This window comes from Pan paniscus, chromosome 1 (assembly GCF_029289425.2).
Source record: "Pan paniscus chromosome 1, NHGRI_mPanPan1-v2.0_pri, whole genome shotgun sequence".
Taxonomy (NCBI): domain Eukaryota; kingdom Metazoa; phylum Chordata; class Mammalia; order Primates; family Hominidae; genus Pan; species Pan paniscus.
Window position 1 is genome coordinate 99972764 of NC_073249.2, and position 19935 is coordinate 99992698.

A 19935-nucleotide genomic window follows, 5' to 3' on the forward strand; every position below is an offset into this window, starting at 1 on the left:
CTTTGGACAAAGTCCCTGGCCCTGACACTTAATAGTTTGGGGAACTTGGGCAAAATACTCAAAGCTTCCTAGTCTGTAAAGTGAGAATGATAAAACATCTGCCTTCCTTGCAGGATTGTTGTGGTGATGTGTAAGACATAAAATATCAAGCATAGTCAGCAGTCACTGAGCTTAAGGAATGTTAAGTTATAATCATTATTTCTGAACTTCAGTGCCCAATATGACCCTGTTGCCACCTCCTTTGCCTCCTTGGGACATACTCTCTTCTGGTGGTCCTCATCCCTTTCCAGCTATCCTCTGTCTCTTGGTATTCTCCTAATCTACCAACTCCCATCAATGTTCCTGCTTGCCCAGGGTGCCTGTCTCAGCCCTCTTCTTTTCTCCCTAACCCCTGGGAAGATCTCATCAAATTCCCTGCCTTTCGTTTTCCTTATCGATTTGCTGAGGGCTTACTCACAAGTTTCTCCAGCTGAGACCCTTTACTGATCAGAGTAATAACAACTGGTGGATGTGTTCTCCTAGGTAGAGAACAGGAGTCTCAATTTTTAATGTCGGGAGGGACTTTATGCATCTTTTTGCTTTCAAAAGCAATTTCTGGCTGGGCGTGGTGGCTGATGCCTGTAATCCCAGCACTTTGGGAGGCCGAGGTGGGTGAATAACTTGAAGTCAGGAGTTCGAGACCAGCCCAGCCAACATGGTGAAACCCCGTCTCTACTAAAAATACAAAAAAATTAGCTGGGTGTGGTGGCAGGCGCCTATGATCCCAGCTACTTGGGAGGCTGAGGCAGGAGAATCGCTTGAACCCGAGAGGCGGAGGTTGCAGTGAGCAGAGATCTCGCCACTGCACTCCAGCCTGGGCAACCGAGAGAGACTCTCTCAAAAAAACAAAAACAAAAATAAAAGCAATTTCTTCTCTCTGCATTCTCCATGTTACTGAAACCTAACATCAACCCCATAGCTCCTCAGGCCAGAAGCTCCTTTATTGCATGCATTCTCCAAATGCCTAAATCACCAATTTTTTTTTTCTTTCTTTCTTTTTTTTTTTTGATACGGAGTCTTGCTCTGTTGCCTAGGCTGGAGTGCAGTGGTGCGATCTCAGCTCACTGCAAGCACCGCCTCCCGGGTTCACGCCATTCTCCTGCCTCAGCCTCCTGAGTAGCTGGGACTACAGGCACCCGCCACCACGTCCGGCTAATTTTTTGTATTTGTAGTAGAGACGGGGTTTCACCGTGTTAGCCAGGATGGTCTCGATCTCCTGACCTCGTGAGCTACCCGCGTTGGCTTCCCAAAGTGCTGGGATTACAGGTGTCAGCCACCACGCCCGGTCAATTTTTGTATTTTTAGCAGAGAGGAGGGTTCACTGTGTTGGCCAGGCTGGTCTCGAACTCCTGACTTCATGTGATCGGCCCACCTTGGCCTCACAAAGTGCTGAGATTACAGGCATGAGCCATCACGCCCCGCCCTAAAACACCAAATCTTATTAAATCTATATTCTACAACTCCGTCACATCCATCACTTCATCTCTGCCCACTCCTAGCACTGACTTAGCTGAGGACATCATCAATTCTGATCAAAGGACCCTAAGTCTAAGTAACAATACCAGTTTCATGGTAGGCTTTCCCCGGAACCAGCTGGACATAATGAGAATTTTCAAGAGAATGTGAATTGCTCTTTACTTGATTTTCTTTTTTTTTGAGATGGAGTTATCGCTTTTGTCGCCCAGGCTGGAGTGCAATGGTGTGATCTCAGCTCACTGCAACCTCCACCTCCCGGGTTCAAGCGATTCTCCTGTCTTAGCCTCCTGGGTAGGTGGGATTACAGGCGCCCGCCACCAAGCCCGGCTAATTTTTTTTTTTTTTTTTTTTGTATTTTTAGTAGAGATGGGGTTTCACCATGTTGGTCAGGCTGGTCTGGAACTCCTGACCTCAGGTGATCCGTCCGCCTCGGCCTCCCAAAGTGCCGGGATTTCAGGCACGAGCCACCGTTCCCGGCGATTTTCTCTTCTTTAAGACTAATCTGAAAGTGCGGAACTCTGTGTACCTGAAATGATTACATTTTGATATTGACATGAAAAAATTGGGTACTACTTTGCCCCAGTTTCTCAACCCAACAAAGACATTCCAAAAGTTTCCTATGGGGCCTAGGAAGGTTGGCCTTCACAGGATAGTGGCAGGAGTGTTAACTTTGTCCTATTACCAAAAGGTGTCAAAGCTGTTACTAAACTGTCTGTGTCAGTATGGGAAACCCCGACAGCACTGGAGAATTCCTCATGGTCCTTCCAGACCATGGTCACAGTGAGAAGCAGATTCTGTTGCCCTGGCCCTGTGGGGAAATCCCCAAGATGGCTGCTGATAGTTAAGGAAACAGTGTCCTGCCATGGCCTGACCCTAGGCTGGGTGAGAGAGAGTGGGTCAGACAGGCTGCACTTCCTCAGTGAGTGTGCATACACCTGTTCGCACTGCCTATCGTTTCCTCACCCAGTGTGAGAGCAGGGGGCTCAGTTGGGCTGAGTGGAGAATTCATGGGACCTTTCCATGGTCAAGGCCCAGAGCTTCTGTTGTGTAGCATCCCTGGAACAGAGAACAGGAGGCAGTCACAAGGCCCCAGCTTCAACCTTTGACAGTACACCAGAAAAGACCAAGTAGTGAGGCCTCCACTGTCTCACACCAGCCAAGAAAGACCAGGTCTTAGACTATCCAGTGTTCCTGCCTCTCTTTCACGGTGCTGTATCTGGGGAATGAATACTCCATTGTCATAGGAGGGGCAGATGCGGGCGGAAGAGTCAGAAGGGTCAAGGTAGGACATAGACATTCCCACTAAGCTAGAGACCCCTGAACTGCCATAGCCATGACATGCACACGTTGTCCTCAAATCCCAGGGCCATGGGCAGGTCTTGGATATCTTTGGAATTTTAAGTTGGTTGGCATCTGTCTAGTTTTAAACCTGATTTAGGTTCAGTTCAACCAGGGAGTATGATTCTTTGGGGAGAGGGCCCTGACCTAGAAATCTACATGCTCAGCGGTCTGCTCAGCCACTAATGGCTCTGACACACTGGAAAGGCACTCACCCTCTGGGAGTTTCAGACTGTATCTTTGAAAACAAAATTCAGTGGATGGGGTGCAAAGGTATTGTCCTCAACAGCTCTAAGTTACTACTTCTAACTCACAGAGTACATATCACAAAGGATCCCACTATCCATTGTCGGTCGGAGCAGGGAATGAGACTTTGGCAGACCACGAATCCTGTATTAATTTCTAGGGGGACTATAACAAAATACCACAGACTTGGGGGTTTAAACTGAGATTGCACCACTGCATTCCAGCCTGGGTGACAGAGTAAGACCCTGAGTCAAAAAAAAAAAAAAAAAAAAAAAAGTGTATACATGGGAGCATTCTGAGATGAGTAACTCAAAGGAGTGGTTAGAATTTGGGATCTACCTAGCAGCAGGGGAAAAGGAGGAGGAGTAAAGGACATATGGAAAACCAAATGACTTTTGAAAAGATAAATGGGCCCTTAGAATAGATGGAAGATTCGAGTCTTGTGACAATGTCTATTTGGGTGTGGTGACCACTTCTCATCTCCGAGGTTAGATTTGCTTCTAGTGCTGAAGAAGATTTATGACAACTGAGTTAAAAATTTGAGATTTGCGAGGAGGATCTGCTATTAAACAGGTAAGGGATTTTAGCTGTTTGTTTCAGCTGAAAATAATTCTTAAGTCGAAACTGGCACATTTGGAGGTAGCATGTCCTGATCCCCTTAAAAAGGGAACTGCATAGACACCGTATCTCTGATTCTGCCCAGGGTCCTGTGCCCTCTGACACCAGAAATCACCACTTCTCTCAGCCTTGTTTTGCGGTTGTTTTATCATGCTGCAATTTGGTTATGTCTTTTCTAATAGTGTTTAAAAGCAATCAAATGCAGGAACTTTTCCTTTTATAAACTATTATTGAGCTTATATTGGACACTGAACTAAGTGTCAGTTTACAAAAATGAATAAACAAAAATCACTGCCAGTAGGGAACACACAGCCAAGATGGGGGAGTAGTAAGATGTAAAGAGATGTAAAATAATGTGATAGATTCGGCCAGAGTTACTAAAGAGTCAGAAAAGGGCAAGCCTGTTTCTTCCCTGTCCTGAAGCAGCCAAGGGAGAGGAAGATATCTGTTGCCAATGCTGGGGTGTTGGTTTAGGCATGTAGATGCTGTGATGCGCAGTGGAACCGTTCAATGAGCAGACAGGAGAACCAGCTTTATGCGGGGAGGGAGAGAATTGCTCCCCTCATCCCCCGTGAGTCACACCCTGGAGATTATAAGTTTAAACATTTTGATTTCGGGAGATTTTGAGTTTTGGGCTTAAAATGACTGAAGAACCACCAGGTGGATCTACGTGTCTCCAGTCCAGAAGTCTGAATACAGATTTACGATTTATGAGCACACAGAAGGTGGATCCAAGGGAGAGATTAAACAGGGCACAGAAGAGTTTTTAAAAATAATATTTTTCGGGAAAAAAACCCCAACAAAACACGATTCTTTCAGCAGAAACCGGAAGATTTTCTCATAGACTCTCCTACAGAGAGCCCTGATAAAGTAATAAACATGCTAACAGTAAGAACCCCAACCAATTTCACAGGGCAGTTTGCGGTAACTACTCCCAGTATGGAGCAGACAGTCCTCTTGTAAAACCCGATTTAGCAAACTTTGCTAGCTCCATGTGGGGCCTCCAAAGGACACAATTGGGCACTAAATCCTGGCTGAAAACAAAGGCCGATTTAGAGGATCCGTAGAAACGGATGCACAGAATATCCCTCAGTCTTCTCTATGTAGCAGGCCCTCCATATACGCGGGTTCCCCAAGACCGAAAATATTAAACAAATGAATTTCTTTTTTAAAAAAAAGTACAACAAAAGACAGTAAAAATAAAAACAGTATAACAATTACTTACATAGCATTTACACTGGATTAGGTGTTATAAAGTAATTTAGAGACTATTTAAAGTACACGGGAGGATGTGCATAGTTATGTGCAAATACTACGCCATTTTCTATGAGAGACTTGAGCAACCTGGATTTTGGTATCGGCGGGAGCCCTGGACCAATCCCCTCTCAGTTCTACCGAGGGAGAACTGTTTTGTTTCTTCCAGCACGGCTTTGACCGACAGTGTGTTGGGATTCGCTGACCTCCATGAGAAAGCTTGGCAGCATGCTGAGACCAATTTTCCCAGGGCCAGAATTCTCCTGTGTGAGCTAAAATACAGTGGCTCGGTCCAACAAAACAGAGCCTGGAGCCAGGAATTATGGCGAACCTGCTCCCTCCCGTCCTCCCTTGGCGCACAGATCCCTGGCGCCGCCGCTCTTGAGGTCGCCTCTCGCGTGTCGGCCTCATCGTCGGAACGGCGCTTCCTGAAGCTTTATATAAGCACGGCTCTGAATCCGCTCGTCGGGATTAAATCCTGCGCTGGCGCGCTCCTGCCAGTCTCTGGCCTCCATTTGCTCTTCCTGAGGCTCCCTCCAGAGACCCTTCCCTTAGCCTCAGTGCAATGCCTTCCGGGCGTCCTCAGACCAGACACAGGCCAAAGCCGCTACAGAATCCGGAAGCCCCGGTTGGGATCTGAATTCTCCCGGGGACTGTGGCGTAGCGGTTAAAAAAAAAAAAAAAAAAAAAAGAGTGAGAGGGACCTGAGCAGAGTGGAGGAGGAGGGAGAGGAAAACAGAAAAGAAATGACGAAATGTCGAGAGGGCGGGGACAATTGAGAACGCTTCCCGCCGGCGCGCTTTGGGTTTTCAATCTGGTCCGATACTCTTGTATATCAGGGGAAGACGGTGCTCGCCTTGACAGAAGCTGTCTATCGGGCTCCAGCGGTCATGTCCGGCAGAGGAAAGGGCGGAAAAGGCTTAGGCAAAGGGGGCGCTAAGCGCCACCGCAAGGTCTTGAGAGACAACATTCAGGGCATCACCAAGCCTGCCATTCGGCGTCTAGCTCGGCGTGGCGGCGTTAAGCGGATCTCTGGCCTCATTTACGAGGAGACCCGCGGTGTGCTGAAGGTGTTCCTGGAGAATGTGATTCGGGACGCAGTCACCTACACCGAGCACGCCAAGCGCAAGACCGTCACAGCCATGGATGTGGTGTACGCGCTCAAGCGCCAGGGGCGCACCCTGTACGGCTTCGGAGGCTAGGCCGCCGCTCCAGCTTTGCACGTTTCGATCCCAAAGGCCCTTTTTAGGGCCGACCACTTGCTCATCTGAGGAGTTGGACACTTGACTGCGTAAAGTGCAACAGTAACGATGTTGGAAGGTAACTTTGGCAGTGGGGCGACAATCGGATCTGAAGTTAACGGAAAGCTACCGTGGCCCATAGCGCTCACAGCCGTAAAGACTTAAGTCGTTGACCGAAAGCGGCTTTTTCACTTACCTGGGCTTTTTTTTTTTTTTTTTTTAAGCCTTTATCGATATGAAAGGTTGAATGCTCTAGGTTTGAGCACTGCTTTCTCGGCTTGCTCTTCTGGTGCAGTATAGGCACACCTAGAGGGCCTGACTCAGTCTTTGCGATCACCAAATCTGGTTCTGAGAAATAGGCACTGGCAATTTACACATGCCTTGCTATGTAATCTCACTATATTTGCTCAGGCAAAGTGGGAGAAGCAGCCTTAGGTTTTCATTCTAGAGATGCCGGCTTTCCCACCTGATCGGCTTAGAGTTCACGATTGACTGTTTTGGGCTTCATTTCACCCTCTACATAACAAGCGGGTGGACTAGATGCCTTAGCAAGGGTCCGTGTTGTGTGGTGTCTCCAGCCGCGCACTCAGCTCAATCTTAGTACAGTTAAAAAATGCCTTTCTAGCAAGTTATCTGCCCAGTGCCTGAAAAGTATCATCTCTTGTGTTCAATAAAAAGCCTCCTAATTTAATCAAGGACCTATGAGATAACTGTCTTTTAGTTGTGGCATTGCAAGGATACAAATGCAGAGATATTTTAAAGTGATCCTTCTGTAAGAGTGAACCAACGATATGATCTGAAAGCAACTTCACAGGTAATTCAGGTATGTGACTTCTACCTCTTAGGGCCTGTTGTAGCTTAGAATGAGAGACCTGCAGAAACATGCCCACCATCAATACAGAAAGCACAATTTAATTTTGACAAGGCCAAAAGCCAATTCTATATCAGCATGGCATATATTACAGCAAGCTATTCTTTACGCTACCACCTCTAAATTGCCCTAATTTGGATTAAAATGTGGGTTCACATTTCTAATCCTTATAGTTTTGCAGCCATTGCATTGCCCGTAAGATTTTTTTTTTCTTCATTCTAGGCTTATGCTTTTACTGTGTATGTATTTGGGAGAGGAAATTCTGTCAGCTCCCAAAGGATAAACCAGCAGTTGCTTTATTGGTCTTCAGATGTGGCTGCAAACACTTGAGACTGAACTAAGCTTAAAACACGGTACTTAGCAATCGGGTTGCCAGCAAAGCACTGGATGCAAGCCTTGCCTTCCAGAAGCTTACCAATCGGGTTGCCAGCAAAGCAGTGGATGCAAGACTTGCCCTCCAGGAGCTTACCATCACAACGAAGAAGACAAATAAATGCATAATATATAGACGACATAAATCCATACCTGTACACATTTAAGAATAAACAGTCCAGTAGTAAGAGGCAGTACATATTCAATCTGCTGAGAAATGTAGACAATAACTACCATAAGAATCCTAATGCTACAGAAGTCACTGGCTGCTGGGAAACCGGGGAAAACTTGGCTATGGACGTGGGGGCTTGTGTCGGACTCTGAATAAAGAGCAGAATGATTGGCATCCTACTGAGATACATAGTAAAGGGGGCGAGGGCAGGGAGGAAGTGGCAAGAATAACATTTGTGAAGATGTCCAGGTGAGAAATAGAGGTTTTAATGCTCAAGATGTTTCCTTTTCCCTTTTAAATCTGACCTGTGATTTCCAGCATTGCTATTTCGAATATCACTGATTGTTTTTAACTTTAAAGGCAATGCTGATGAATATATGTGATCCGCACCAAGATCCACTAAAGAAGGAGATCAAAAATTTGAAGATAAAGCAGAAAGGGAGTGGGGGAGAAAACACGTCCATTGTCTGAATTAGTGGTTCTCAAAGTGTAGCCTCTCATCTAGCAGCACTGATCACCTCGGATAAAATCTTGGGCCCCATGCCAGACCTACTGAATGAGAAACTGAGGGGTGAGACATAGTAATCGGTGCTTTAAAAAAGCCCTCCTGATACACATTAAAGGTTGAAAGCCACTGATGCAGGTAACAGCTTTTCTTTTTTTCTTTTCTTTCTTCTTTCTTTCCCTCCCTCCCTCCCTCCCTTTCTTCCTTCCTTCCCTTCCTTCCCTTCCTTCCTCTTTCTTTTTTTGAGATGGAGTCTCGATCTGTCACACAGGCTGGAATGCAGTGGCACGATCTTGGCTCACCGCAATCCCCGCCTCCCGGGTTCAAGTGATTCTCCTGCCTCAGCCTCCCAAGTAGCTGGGACTACAGGTACCCACCACCATGCCAGGCTAATTTTTGTATTTTTAGTAGAGATGGAGGTTTTGCCATGTTGGCCAGGCTGATCTCGAACTCCTGGCTTTGGGTGATCCACCCTCCTCGGCCTCCCAAAATGCTGGGATTACAGGCGTGAGCCACCGCGCCTGGCCTCTTTTTCTTTGGCATGAGCCACCGTGCCCGGCCAATTACTGAGAATTCCTGCCTTTTTCACAGGATTATTTTAAGGATCAAATGAAAAGTTCTGTGTGAAAGAAGAATGAGGCCATGAAGTGATACAGAAACCAAAGGTGACATATTTATTGCCTTTCCCACTCAATGTAGTTTGTTTTTTGTTTTGTTTTGTTTTGTTTTGTTTGAGAGATGGTTTCACTCGACTTACTGTGACCAGGCGTTGCTTGGGTACTGCTGCTACTATGGAAATAAAGACAAATCCTTACCCTGAGAAATGTTGCCAGCCTAATGCTGAGGTTAAGGAAGGGAAGGGGTATTAAGATAGGAGAGGGCAGAGGCAAGGAGGAGGGCCCAAAGAGATGAGGGCAAAGAAGAGCAAGGGAGCCGGGCACTGTGGTTCATGCCTATAATCCCAGCACTTTCGGAGGCCAAGGCAGACAGATCATGAGGTCAAGAGATCGAGACCATCCTGGCCAACATGGTGAAACCCCGTCTCTACTAAAAATATAAAACTTAGCTGGGCGTGGTGACACACGCCTGTAGTCCCAGCTACTCCGGAGGCTGAGGCAGGAGAATCGCATGAACCCGGGAGACGGTGGTTGGAGTGAGCCGAGATCGTGCCACTGCACTCCAGCCTGGGCGACAGAGCAGGACTCCGTCTCAAAAAAAAAAAGAAAGAAAAGAAAAGAAAGAAAGAAAAAGAAAAAACAAAAAAACCAGAAGAGCAAGGGAAGGCTCATAGGGCTGAATCTTGAAGAATGGGGGTTCTCAGGGTTACAAAGAAGGGGAGGACATTCTGGACAGACATGGAATGTGTGAAGATATTGTGTACTTGGAGATTGCAGATGTCGTGTGGGGCTAAACATTCTTGTTCAGCTGCAAGAACATCTGAAACCTGGGAAGGCTGTGGGAAACAAAGAACTAGATGTATAATATTTTCAGTTTTTTTTTTAAATTAGTAACTATTAATAGAGTAGCACAAATTAATTGGGTGCTTGTTCTGGACCAGATACTGTACTACTGTGCTAGGTCCTTTGTTTTTTTAGACATGGGGTCTCACTGCTGTTGCCGAGGCTGAAGTGCAGTGGCACAGTCACAGCTCACCACAGCCTCGAACTTCTGGCCTCAAGCAATCCTCTTGCCTCAGCCTCCTGAGTCGCTGGGATTACAGGCATGAGCACCGCAATTTACAGAAATTGTCACTTTCATGATTTCCAACAAAACAACGAGCAAGTTACTCGTTGTTTTACAAATGGGAAAAGTTAAACCTGTTGAGATTTGCTTCCTGAAGTCATGCACCTGTTTACATGGACAAGGCTAGGAATCAAACTTGGGTGTGTCTAACTCCAGAGTCCTTCCTAGTAATTAACCTCCGGTGCTCTGAACTGCCATGCAAAAGAATGTGAACTTCATTCTGAAGGGAATGGGAAGGTCGTGGAAAATTTTTAAGCATGAAAGTGACAGGCTCAAAACAGCAGCAACAACCAACCAACCAACAAAAAAACCCTCAGTTTTTAAAAGATAGCTCTTGGCCGGGCGCGGTGGCTCACGCCTGTAATCCCAACACTTTGGGAGGCCGAGGCGGGCGGATCACAAAATACAAAAAATACAAAACTACAAAAAATTAGCTGGACGTGGTGGTGGGCGCCTATAGTCCCAGCTATTCCGGAGGCTGAGGCAGGAGAATCGCATGGACCCGGTAGGCCAAGGTTGCAGTGAGCCGAGCTCGTGCCACTGCACTCCAGCCTGGGCGACAGAGCGAGACTCCGACTCATTAAAAAAAAAAAAAAAAAAGATAGCTGTCATACGGAGTGGAAGCTCAATGGCAGGGCAGAAAGACCAGCCTGACTATGTAATCTACTAGACCAGAGCTGGCGAGGACTTCAGTTAAGGCATGGTCATGGGTGGACGGAGAAAAGGTGATACAATTGAAAGTCAGAAGATAGATTTAGTAATATTTGGAACTCATGAGATTTGGACAGAGGACAAGAGGAAGGGACACCCAACCAGAACAGATGGGGGTAATGAAGGTGTCTTCCAGGAAGATGGGGAATGTGGAAAGAAACAAATGGGCTTGGAAAGCAAGATGAGGCATGTGGTTTTGGAAATAAGCTGGGTTTGAAGTGCCTAGTATCCATCCAGAAGGACCTGTCTACCAGGCAGTTAGAAACATTGGTGTAGCCAGGCACAGTGGCTCACGTCTATAATCCCAGCACTTTGGGAGGCCAAGGTGGGAGGAGGGCTTGAGCCCAGGACTTCAAGACCAGCCTGGGCGATGAAGTGAGACCCTGACTCTACAAAAAATAAAAAAATTAGCTGGGCCTGGTGGTGTGTGCCCGTAGTCCCAGCTACTCAGATGGCTGAGGTGGGAGGACCCCTGAACCCAGGAGTCCAAGGTTGCAGTGAGCTTTGATTGTGCTACTGCACTCCAGCCTGGACGAGTGAGACCCTGTTTCTCTTTCTATCTCTCTCTCTCTCTCTCTCTCTCACACACACACACACACACACACACACACACACACACAATGTGTAGAGCTCAGGATAGGGTCTCAGCAGAAGATAGCAATTTGGGAGCGCTTAGCCAAGGGACAGAAATAGTGAAAGCAGGCAATCAATCTCACTTGAGTTGCAGGGAGAAAAGAAGATGGCCAAGGCCAGCATGGGGGAAACCAGGAATATTGATGGGGAAGAGAAAGACATGAGAAGACTGAGATGGGGACCTAGAGAAGGATAAGGGTGACCAGGAGAGTGGACCCAGGGGACAAGTCCTCTTCTAAGGAAGAAAAATCAGTGTAAACATGGCCATGTCTCTTACCACGTAGTTTCCCTCTAAACACACACACACACACACCTGTCCCCCACTAGCCTAAGGCAGAATTAAATGTGAACAAAGCACGTTTTCCACTTCATAAAAGCCACAGATTCAGAGTGGACTTACTGGCAACCAAGGTAGCCACGTAGAAGCTAGTTATTAGAGGAAGAGGTGGGTTTTTTTCGAGACAGGGTCTCACTCCCTGTCACCCACACTGGAGTGCAGTGGCACAATCTCAGCTCACAGCAGCCTCCGCCTCCCGGACTTAAGCGATTCTCCCACCTCAGCCTCCCGAGTAGCTGGGACCACAGGCAAATGGCACCACCCCCGGCTAATTTTTTCATTTTTCTTTCTGTCTTTTTTTTTTTTTTTTTGGTAGAGACACAGGGTCTCGCTATGTTTCCCAAGCTGGTCTGGAACTTTGACTTCAAGCAATCCGCCCGACTTGGCCTCCCAAAGTGCTGGGATTAACAGCTGTGAGCCACAGTGCCTAGTCAGAGGAAGAGTATTTCTTTACCCTATCTTTAATTATCCTTTAACTCTCACCTGAGGGTAGACAATGATTTAAGTACAGGGAATGATTAAATGTTAAAACTTAACATTTTAGAATGTTATCTTGTATTGATGAATTCAGCTTATGCTGGTCTCGCAAACAAATACGAAGACTGACAGATTCCTGTGAGTGCAGGCCTTCACAGTGCCAGGACCACAAGATGTAATGAATTCTATTCCTGACTGGATATAAAAAATGCCACGAAATTTTCCTTTGAGATTCAGCCAGGGAGACCTCCTGGAGTTTAGAGGTACCCAGACTGGTGAGTAAAAGGAGTGTGACCTTGTGGGGGCAGTCAGAGGACCTAGATGTCTGACACCAACATCCCCAGGTTCCAGTCTCTGCTCAGTCACTACTGGGCCTGAGAAGCTGGGTGCAGAGATAGTGACCCACCCACCTCTGAAAGTCACTACTTTTTGAAGTCAGAATACCGCCCATACATTGTGGGCCTAAGCAGGTTACGAGGGTCTCGGCAGAGACCCAGAGGCATGCTCTAGAAATTGCTGTGACCCTGGAGCAGAAACATGTGGCAGTCCCCAGCAGAGCTCACCTACGCTGCTCTCCTCGCTTAACACGCCTCAGGAAAGGCAAAATGGCAGCTTTACAAAACGAAGTTTTATTCCATTTCCCCTTCTCCCCTCTTAATTCTCATAGGTCGCTGCAGTGAATGCTTTTAACCTGTCAACTGTGATGAAACAAACAGAAACCCGAAGCCCTGGCTTCTTCTGAGGTGCAAATAAATGACCGAGAAGGTATTATCTAAGACCTCTACAGCCATTTGTATCTGGCCGTGTGTAGTGGGCTCTGCAAGACCCTGCCTCACTTTCCCACTAAGAGGCCTTGGACTTCCCAGCTCCCAGAGACTGTAGAGATCACCTCTGTGGCGTCCTGTCACGATTTCCTAAGGCGAAGAGCTTCATTTGCCCAACGGAGGCCCACGTTCTTCCTGTCTGATCTACTGTCTTCCCAAGGATCTGAACTCGGGCACCAGCGTCTGCCCACATGTCCGACGAAAACAATGTAAAGGAACTACTGAGTCTGGACAGAAAATCCAGACATACCATGCAGCTTCTAAGAGGACCGAGTGCCTTCACTGGAATAGTGAATGTCCTTCTGTGGACATGGACAGGGAACGGCTCGATTAAGCCCAAATTCACAAAATTCCGCCCACACCCCGCGCCCCCGGGAATTTTGGCTTAGGGGCAGGATATGGGGGTTACCACTGTGCTAGTGGAGGTGGCGCGGGGACTGAACGGCAGCCCCAGCGCAGTTCTCCCCACGTTTGCCCGCAGAACCCCGGCGAGGCCGAGGTGGTCATTTCCCTCCCTAGCCGGATGGCCGCGCCGGGTGAGGCCGGTTTGGGCGCGAAGCACGGGCGTGTGGCGCTCCACTTCCGCAAAGGCCAGCCGCGCTCAGGACCGCGAGCCCTGAGCGTCCCCCTAGTGACCCCTGGCCTCGTGCCCGACGCCCCGTCTCTCCTGCCCCGGCCCCCCCGCCACGCAGGGCCCCGGTCACGCGCAGGGGGAGCCGGACCGCCAAAGCCCGCAAGCCGGCGCCCAGGAAAGCGGCCGCAGCCCGGCCAGTGCGGATAGGCCAATTGGCCGAAGTCGGCAAAGCTCAAGACGGCACCGCAGCAGGGGGACCCGACCCCGTTTTGTTGGGAGCCTAAGCGGAAGTGCCTTCCCCGCTCTAATGCCGGAGGAGCACGGAGGGCAAGCGGTACAGCTTCTTCCAAGTGCTGATGTGGGTGGCTCTGAAAAGAGCCTTTTGGATACGATGGAACCTCCGGCCGAACCGCACGCACTTCTTAAGCCCGCTCTCCACGGATGCGGCGGGCCAGCTGGATGTCCTTGGGCATAATGGTCACGCGCTTGGCGTGGATGGCGCACAGGTTTGTGTCTTCGAACAGCCCCACCAGGTAGGCCTCGCTGGCCTCCTGCAGCGCCATCACGGCCGAGCTCTGGAAGCGCAGGTCCGTCTTAAAGTCCTGCGCGATCTCGCGTACCAGCCGCTGGAAGGGCAGCTTGCGGATCAGCAGCTCCGTGGACTTCTGGTAGCGCCGGATCTCCCGCAGGGCCACGGTGCCGGGCCGGTAGCGGTGCGGCTTCTTCACCCCGCCCGTGGCCGGCGCGCTCTTGCGGGCCGCCTTGGTGGCCAGCTGCTTCCTCGGGGCCTTGCCGCCGGTCGACTTGCGAGCAGTCTGCTTAGTACGGGCCATAGCGAACCAAAACACAGGCTTACCAGCGCAGCGGCGGGGAGAGAAACGAGCTCCTAGCCCCGCGGCAGCCGTCTTTATAAGCACAGTCTTTTCCCGATTGGGCGGAACAATAATTGAAAATCCCGCGCTGGCTGTCCATTGGCTGTGACGTCACCCGTCCTAAAGTCACCGGTTGGCTTGGGCAGATTCCTCCCTAATCCCGCCCACCCCGCCTCACTTTCTACTTACCAGTTGGCGAAGTTCCGCAAGCTTGTTTTTCCCCTTTCCTTCAGGGTGAAAGTCATTTTCCATTGCAGCTTTGTCAGATTGTTCCCTTTCCGCCCTTCGCTTCCTTAGAACACACTGCCCGCAATACCCCCCTTTCTTGCTGCGCCCTGCGGCTCCCGCGTGGAACCTCATTCTTCCATTTGCCCCCCGCCCCCAGTTGCTACTTGGCGGATCGTTTTTCGCCTGTCGGGTGCCTTTTGGGTGGGAGAGGTGCCCGCCCCCAGGACGCAAGATTCCGCCTCCGAGGCCCTTACTCTCCGCCGCCAGGGCGCTTTGGAAAACAAAACAGAAACTAAGACTTAAGTCAGCTCAGTGAAGCCAAGACCCAGCTCCGCCACACTAGCGAGCACTACCCGCTCAGGGCCCTCCCCATCGGGGGTGGGGACGAGGAGCACGTCCCGCTAGTGCCAGACTAGGTCTAAGTGTCCGGCCATGGCCTGCGGAAACCACTAGGGAAGCGCGCGCTCCGCGCGCAACACTTCAGCGCGTTGGGTACTGCCCGCGGCGCTGGTGTTTGTGACTGTGTGGAGCGGACCGTGGCGGCGCCCAGGACGTTTAGTGCCTACACCTGCCCTGGGAAGTCCTAGGACTGGGGACCCACTCATCGAAGAGCCAAGGCAGTTACGTGCTCCAGATGGAAGACGGCGCGCGCGCGCGCGCACACACACACACACACACCCCGCCCCGTCCCGTCAGCTCCAGGTTCGCTATTCACTACTGAGGAACGCTGGACTGAGAGTGGCCAGCATTAACAACTCTTTTATTTGAAAACGTGGGTGGCTCTGAAAAGAGCCTTTTGAGTTCACAGGTGCCCCTTCGAGACGCGGGCCGGGCTGGGCCCACTTGGGCCGGACGTCAGCCTCACTTGCCCTTTGCCTTGTGGTGACTCTCCGTCTTCTTAGGGAGCAGTACGGCCTGGATGTTAGGCAAGACGCCGCCCTGGGCGATGGTGACTTTGCCCAGCAGCTTGTTCAGTTCCTCGTCGTTGCGGATGGCCAGCTGGAGGTGACGAGGGATGATGCGCGTCTTCTTGTTGTCCCGAGCCGCGTTGCCCGCCAGCTCCAGGATCTCGGCGGTCAGATACTCGAGGACCGCAGCCATGTAGACGGGCGCGCCGGCCCCCACTCGCTCCGCATAGTTGCCTTTGCGCAGCAAGCGATGCACTCGCCCTACCGGGAACTGAAGGCCAGCGCGGGACGAGCGCGACTTGGCCTTGGCGCGGGTCTTGCCTCCTTGCTTGCCACGACCAGACATGACAGCGATAGTAGTCACCGAGAGGAACTCCTGCCTGGCGATCGGGAAAGTCGCCGAAAACGCCGCTGCTTCACCTTTTTATAGACAGAACGGCGATTGTCCACGGAGCACTTTGATTGGCTCAAGCAAATTTTGTCCCGATAGCCAATAGGATAGCTCAGCCAGAATCCACTCATTTACATAATCTCGTCTCCCTCGCATTGCGCGCCGCGGAAAACTCGCGAACCATAACGCAGCGTCATGCGCACAGCCTCTGTAAGTACACAGTCGTTTCCGGTAGACCCCGAACCTAGCGCTCTGCTTGCGTTCTCGGGGGTCGGTGTCGGTCTTGGGTCTGGCCATGCCTGAGCCTGCAAAGTTCGCGCCGCCTCCCAAGAAGGGCTCCAAGAAAGCCGTCACCAAAGCCCAGAAGAAAGACGGCAAGAAGCGCAAGCGCAGCCGCAAGGAGAGCTACTCCATCTACGTGTACAAGGTGCTGAAGCAGGTCCACCCCGACACCGGCATCTGGTGCAAGGCCATGGGCATCATGAACTCCTTCCTCAACGACATCTTCGAGCGCATCGCGGGAGAGGCGTCCCGCCTGGCGCACTACAACAAGCGCTCCACCATCACGTCCCGGAGATCCAGACGGCCGTGCGCCTGCTGCTGCCCGGCGAGCTGGCCAAGCACGCCGTGTCCGAGGGCACCAAGGCGGTCACCAAGTACGCCAGCTCCAAGTGAGTCCCTGCCGGGACCTGGCGCTCGCTCGCTCCCTCCCTCCCTCCGCGGGTCGCCGGCTGCTTTGTCTCCAAAGGCTCTTTTCAGGGCCACTTAACCACCTCAGTGAAATAAGCTGTTTTCCCACTGCTTACTGTAAGTTCTACTTAGGGGTTTTCCCTCAGCACCTATCCTTTTTCCTGCAGATGATGGGAGAGGAATATAAGATACAGCTATAATCTGTAGCTTGGTCGAGAACTACCTTGTAGTGACACGGTCATGTGCACATAATTTGCCTTTTCCAAAGTGAGACGATATGCTACGGGTGCGGTCAGTGTAAATCTGCTCAGGAGAGTCGAGGGAAAAAGTGTTAACTGCATATTGAGCTCGCAAAATTGTGTAGTAACCTGAAAATATTCCTAATAGTTTTGCGACCAAGCCTCACCATATAAACTTTCCTTCCGCACCTGTAGACCTCCATTCTGTGGTTGAAGCAATTTTTGGTTTATATGGCTCTCTTGTCTCAATTTGGTATTCCTTTCAGGTACTGTGAATCTATAGGTATTTATTCCTGGGTTTCAAGACGTTAAATGCCATCAGAATTGAGTAATGCAAAGGCTGCTGTCATGGATAGTAAAGCTTTTTAGTCAAGTGCTGATAGACAATTCCCCATTGTTATCGTTGGGTATTTTACAATTTTCTGGGCAAGAAATGTAATGAAAAATTAGATAAGTTTTAAAGGCCTTCGTCTGTGAGACTGGATACCTAAAACAATAGCGTTTCCTAAACAGTTAAAACTTATTTAACCCTGAAGCTTTCGAGACACACAAATATATACAAATATATATTGTATATTTCTTAAACCCCACATAGTTCCACTGATCTAAATCACTGGGGGCGAGAGGCAAGGATAGACAATCTATGACACAACACCAGGTGATTCATAAGTTTGGTAACCACTGACATTTGGTTATGCAGTTGCCATATTCCTTAGTAAGAACCTGGTCACAATTTTCACTCACTACCCCAGGCAATTCCCCCTCCCCACACCCCCCTTTTTTCTGAGAATTGCAGTGAGATATACAAAAGTTTCATTTAATCCTTTATTAATTCCAGACTTTATATATTTTTATTAGGATTTAAAATACATTTCAAAAAGATCAAGTGAGAAGAGAAGATAAAAGTACCAAGATAAAGGCATAATACAAACTTAGAAAATACATGTTAAGCATACTGCGGCATCCTGGTAGCCCCTTGCTTTTGTTCACTTTTTTCTCTTATGTACCTATATAAAATCCCAAATAGTATCTTCCAGGATGACACACTTGCTGTCTGCCCCACCCAATTAAAAACAGATTTTTTAGTTATTAGGTATTGTGGTGAATCTACCTTATTTTATTGCCAAAAGAAAAAAAAAAAAAAAGCTTTTCAAAGCTTCATCCCCAGGAAACATTTTCCTGCTTTTACACATACCTTATATGGCTCTACTGAGAGATAAGGCCTAAGCCTGAAAAGTTAATTTAAAGCATGGAGGTAGGGGTGAGACAGAAAGACAACAGGGAAAAGTTGAGTTTATAAGGTAAGTATATAACTTCCTTTTAACAGCCACCTGCATGGCGTTCGGTAAATAACCTAATTATATGTGGGGGAAGTTAGTGGTCAACATTTGGTCCTGGGGACTGAGAATAAGAGCAGGAAAGCAATAAACAGCTAACTATGAGAGTGACTTAATGTAATTATATTACCTGTCAATCGCTACTTTTCCTTTCTTACCAAAATTCACACAGGTATGAAAGCAATATGACATTCAGGCTCCATTATGTGTATTTGTGCACATCACTTCCCACGATAAGGGAGAAGAAAAGAAACCACTGCACATTCGGATAAAACATGCTGGGAATACAGCAGTAAACAGAATAGAAAAAGTCTACATTTTAATTAGCAGATAAGTAAAAATAAGCGACTAAATGTATATTATTCAGGGGGCCATATGTGCAATTGCTGTTAAGTAAAGCAGAACATGGAGTGGAGTAGGGATGACAGGTTTCATCAGTTAATACTTGAGCAGAGAGCTGAATACAGTAAGATAGTTGTAGGATATCTTGAGGCAGAGTATTCTCAGAACAGAACATGGTAAGTACAAAGGCCCCAAGGCAGGAACAAGCTTGGTGAATGTGAGAAATATGCAAGCTGGTTAATGTGGCTGAAGCACAGTTACCAAGGGAAAGTTTTACAGAGATCACGGAGGTGCTTGAGGGCTGGATTATGTAGGCCATTAAGGAGCATCACAGGCCACTGCAGAGATTTTGTCTTTTAAATGAGATAGAGTGCTCTTGGAGAATGTGACTGGAGAGGCAGATGGTAGCAGTGGAGATGCAGAGTAGTAGCCGAGATATTTTAAATGAAATTGATTTAGTATAGGCTGACTGAAAGAGAAATCAAGGATTAATTGTAGGTTTTTACACTGAGCACTTGAAAAGAGCTGCTATTTGCTGATATGAGTAAGGAGTGGTCTTGGAGGAAGAAAACCAAGAGTACTGTTTTGAACAAAATGTTGAAGACTCCTGGTAAATATCGAAGTGTAAATATCAAATAGGAAGTCAGAAATATGAGAATCTGGAGTTTAGGAAAGAGAAGGGGGTTAGGTTTGTAAGATCTCATATCAGTCTGATTCTTATTTTTTTGTAGATAATCTACCCTTTCTTTCTGTAAATATTTAGAAGCATGATGTCTATGTGTGTATATATACACACACACTCACTGCCCCCCGCCAGGACTGCCTCAGTTTTCATCTCAGTATTTGACTAAAACCTTCTATTCAACTTCAGTTTCAGCCTTAGAATAACCAGATGTCTAAGTCAATGTCATTTGGGGCATCCCTAGACTTGTGCAATCACAAAAGTCACCATTACCGCTACATAGTACGTATTATGACCAATGGATATCATTCAGAGTTCTAGTTTACATATGCTATTATCAAACATATGTAAGCCTTTTAATATAACTTGGGAGTGAAATTAGTAAAATTCTATCAATTTACATAAATTAATTTTACTGTAAAAATAAAATACATTAATTTATGAAAGTTTCTTTGATTACAATTTTTAAAGTATTTCCCATTTTTTTATTTTGAAAATTTTAAACCTACAGAAAAGTTGGAAAAAAAAGTACAAAGACCAGCCATAGTCCCTTCACCTGGATTCACCAATTATTACGATTTTGCTGCATTTGCCTTATCTTTGTCTTCTCATGTACACAGACAGCCCCTGAACCATTTGAAAATAAACTGCAAATATGTTGGCACTTCTCCCTAAATATGGTGGCATGTCTCTTAAAAATAGGATATTCTCCTAAATAGCTACAATCACATTATTACACCTAACAAATTTAATGCTGATTCAGTAATATTAATATGCAATCCATATTCAAATTTCTCCAATTATTGAAAAAATTC

General features: G+C 47.9%; 3 protein-coding genes and 1 pseudogene across 3 annotated transcripts; 2 read left to right on the plus strand and 2 right to left on the minus strand.

Annotated features, from left to right (window-relative positions):
- The first annotated feature begins 532 nt into the window (after positions 1–532).
- Positions 533–6903, plus strand: LOC117975185 (histone H4). Its single transcript, XM_063605677.1, has one exon. It carries the CDS (start codon positions 5862–5864, stop codon positions 6171–6173), a length of 312 nt encoding a protein of 103 aa, XP_063461747.1. The 5' UTR covers positions 533–5861; the 3' UTR covers positions 6174–6903.
- Positions 6904–12646: 5743 nt separating this feature from the next.
- LOC117980349 (histone H3) lies at positions 12647–14264 on the minus strand. The gene has a single exon (XM_063605663.1). It carries the CDS (start codon positions 14262–14264, stop codon positions 13854–13856), a length of 411 nt encoding a protein of 136 aa, XP_063461733.1. The 3' UTR covers positions 12647–13853.
- A 1000-nt stretch (positions 14265–15264) lies between these two features.
- Positions 15265–15785, minus strand: LOC100973544 (histone H2A type 2-A). Its single transcript, XM_034934269.3, has one exon. It carries the CDS (start codon positions 15783–15785, stop codon positions 15393–15395), a length of 393 nt encoding a protein of 130 aa, XP_034790160.1. The 3' UTR covers positions 15265–15392.
- A 260-nt stretch (positions 15786–16045) lies between these two features.
- Positions 16046–16623, plus strand: LOC117975184 (histone H2B type 2-E-like; annotated as a pseudogene).
- The last annotated feature ends 3312 nt before the right edge of the window (positions 16624–19935 follow it).

Coding starts and splice junctions, on each gene's coding strand:
- LOC117975185 (XM_063605677.1), top strand. CDS start 5,862: ATGTCCGGCAGAGGAAAGGGCGGAAAAGGCTTAGGCAAAGGGGGCGCT.
- LOC117980349 (XM_063605663.1), bottom strand. CDS start 14,264: ATGGCCCGTACTAAGCAGACTGCTCGCAAGTCGACCGGCGGCAAGGCC.
- LOC100973544 (XM_034934269.3), bottom strand. CDS start 15,785: ATGTCTGGTCGTGGCAAGCAAGGAGGCAAGACCCGCGCCAAGGCCAAG.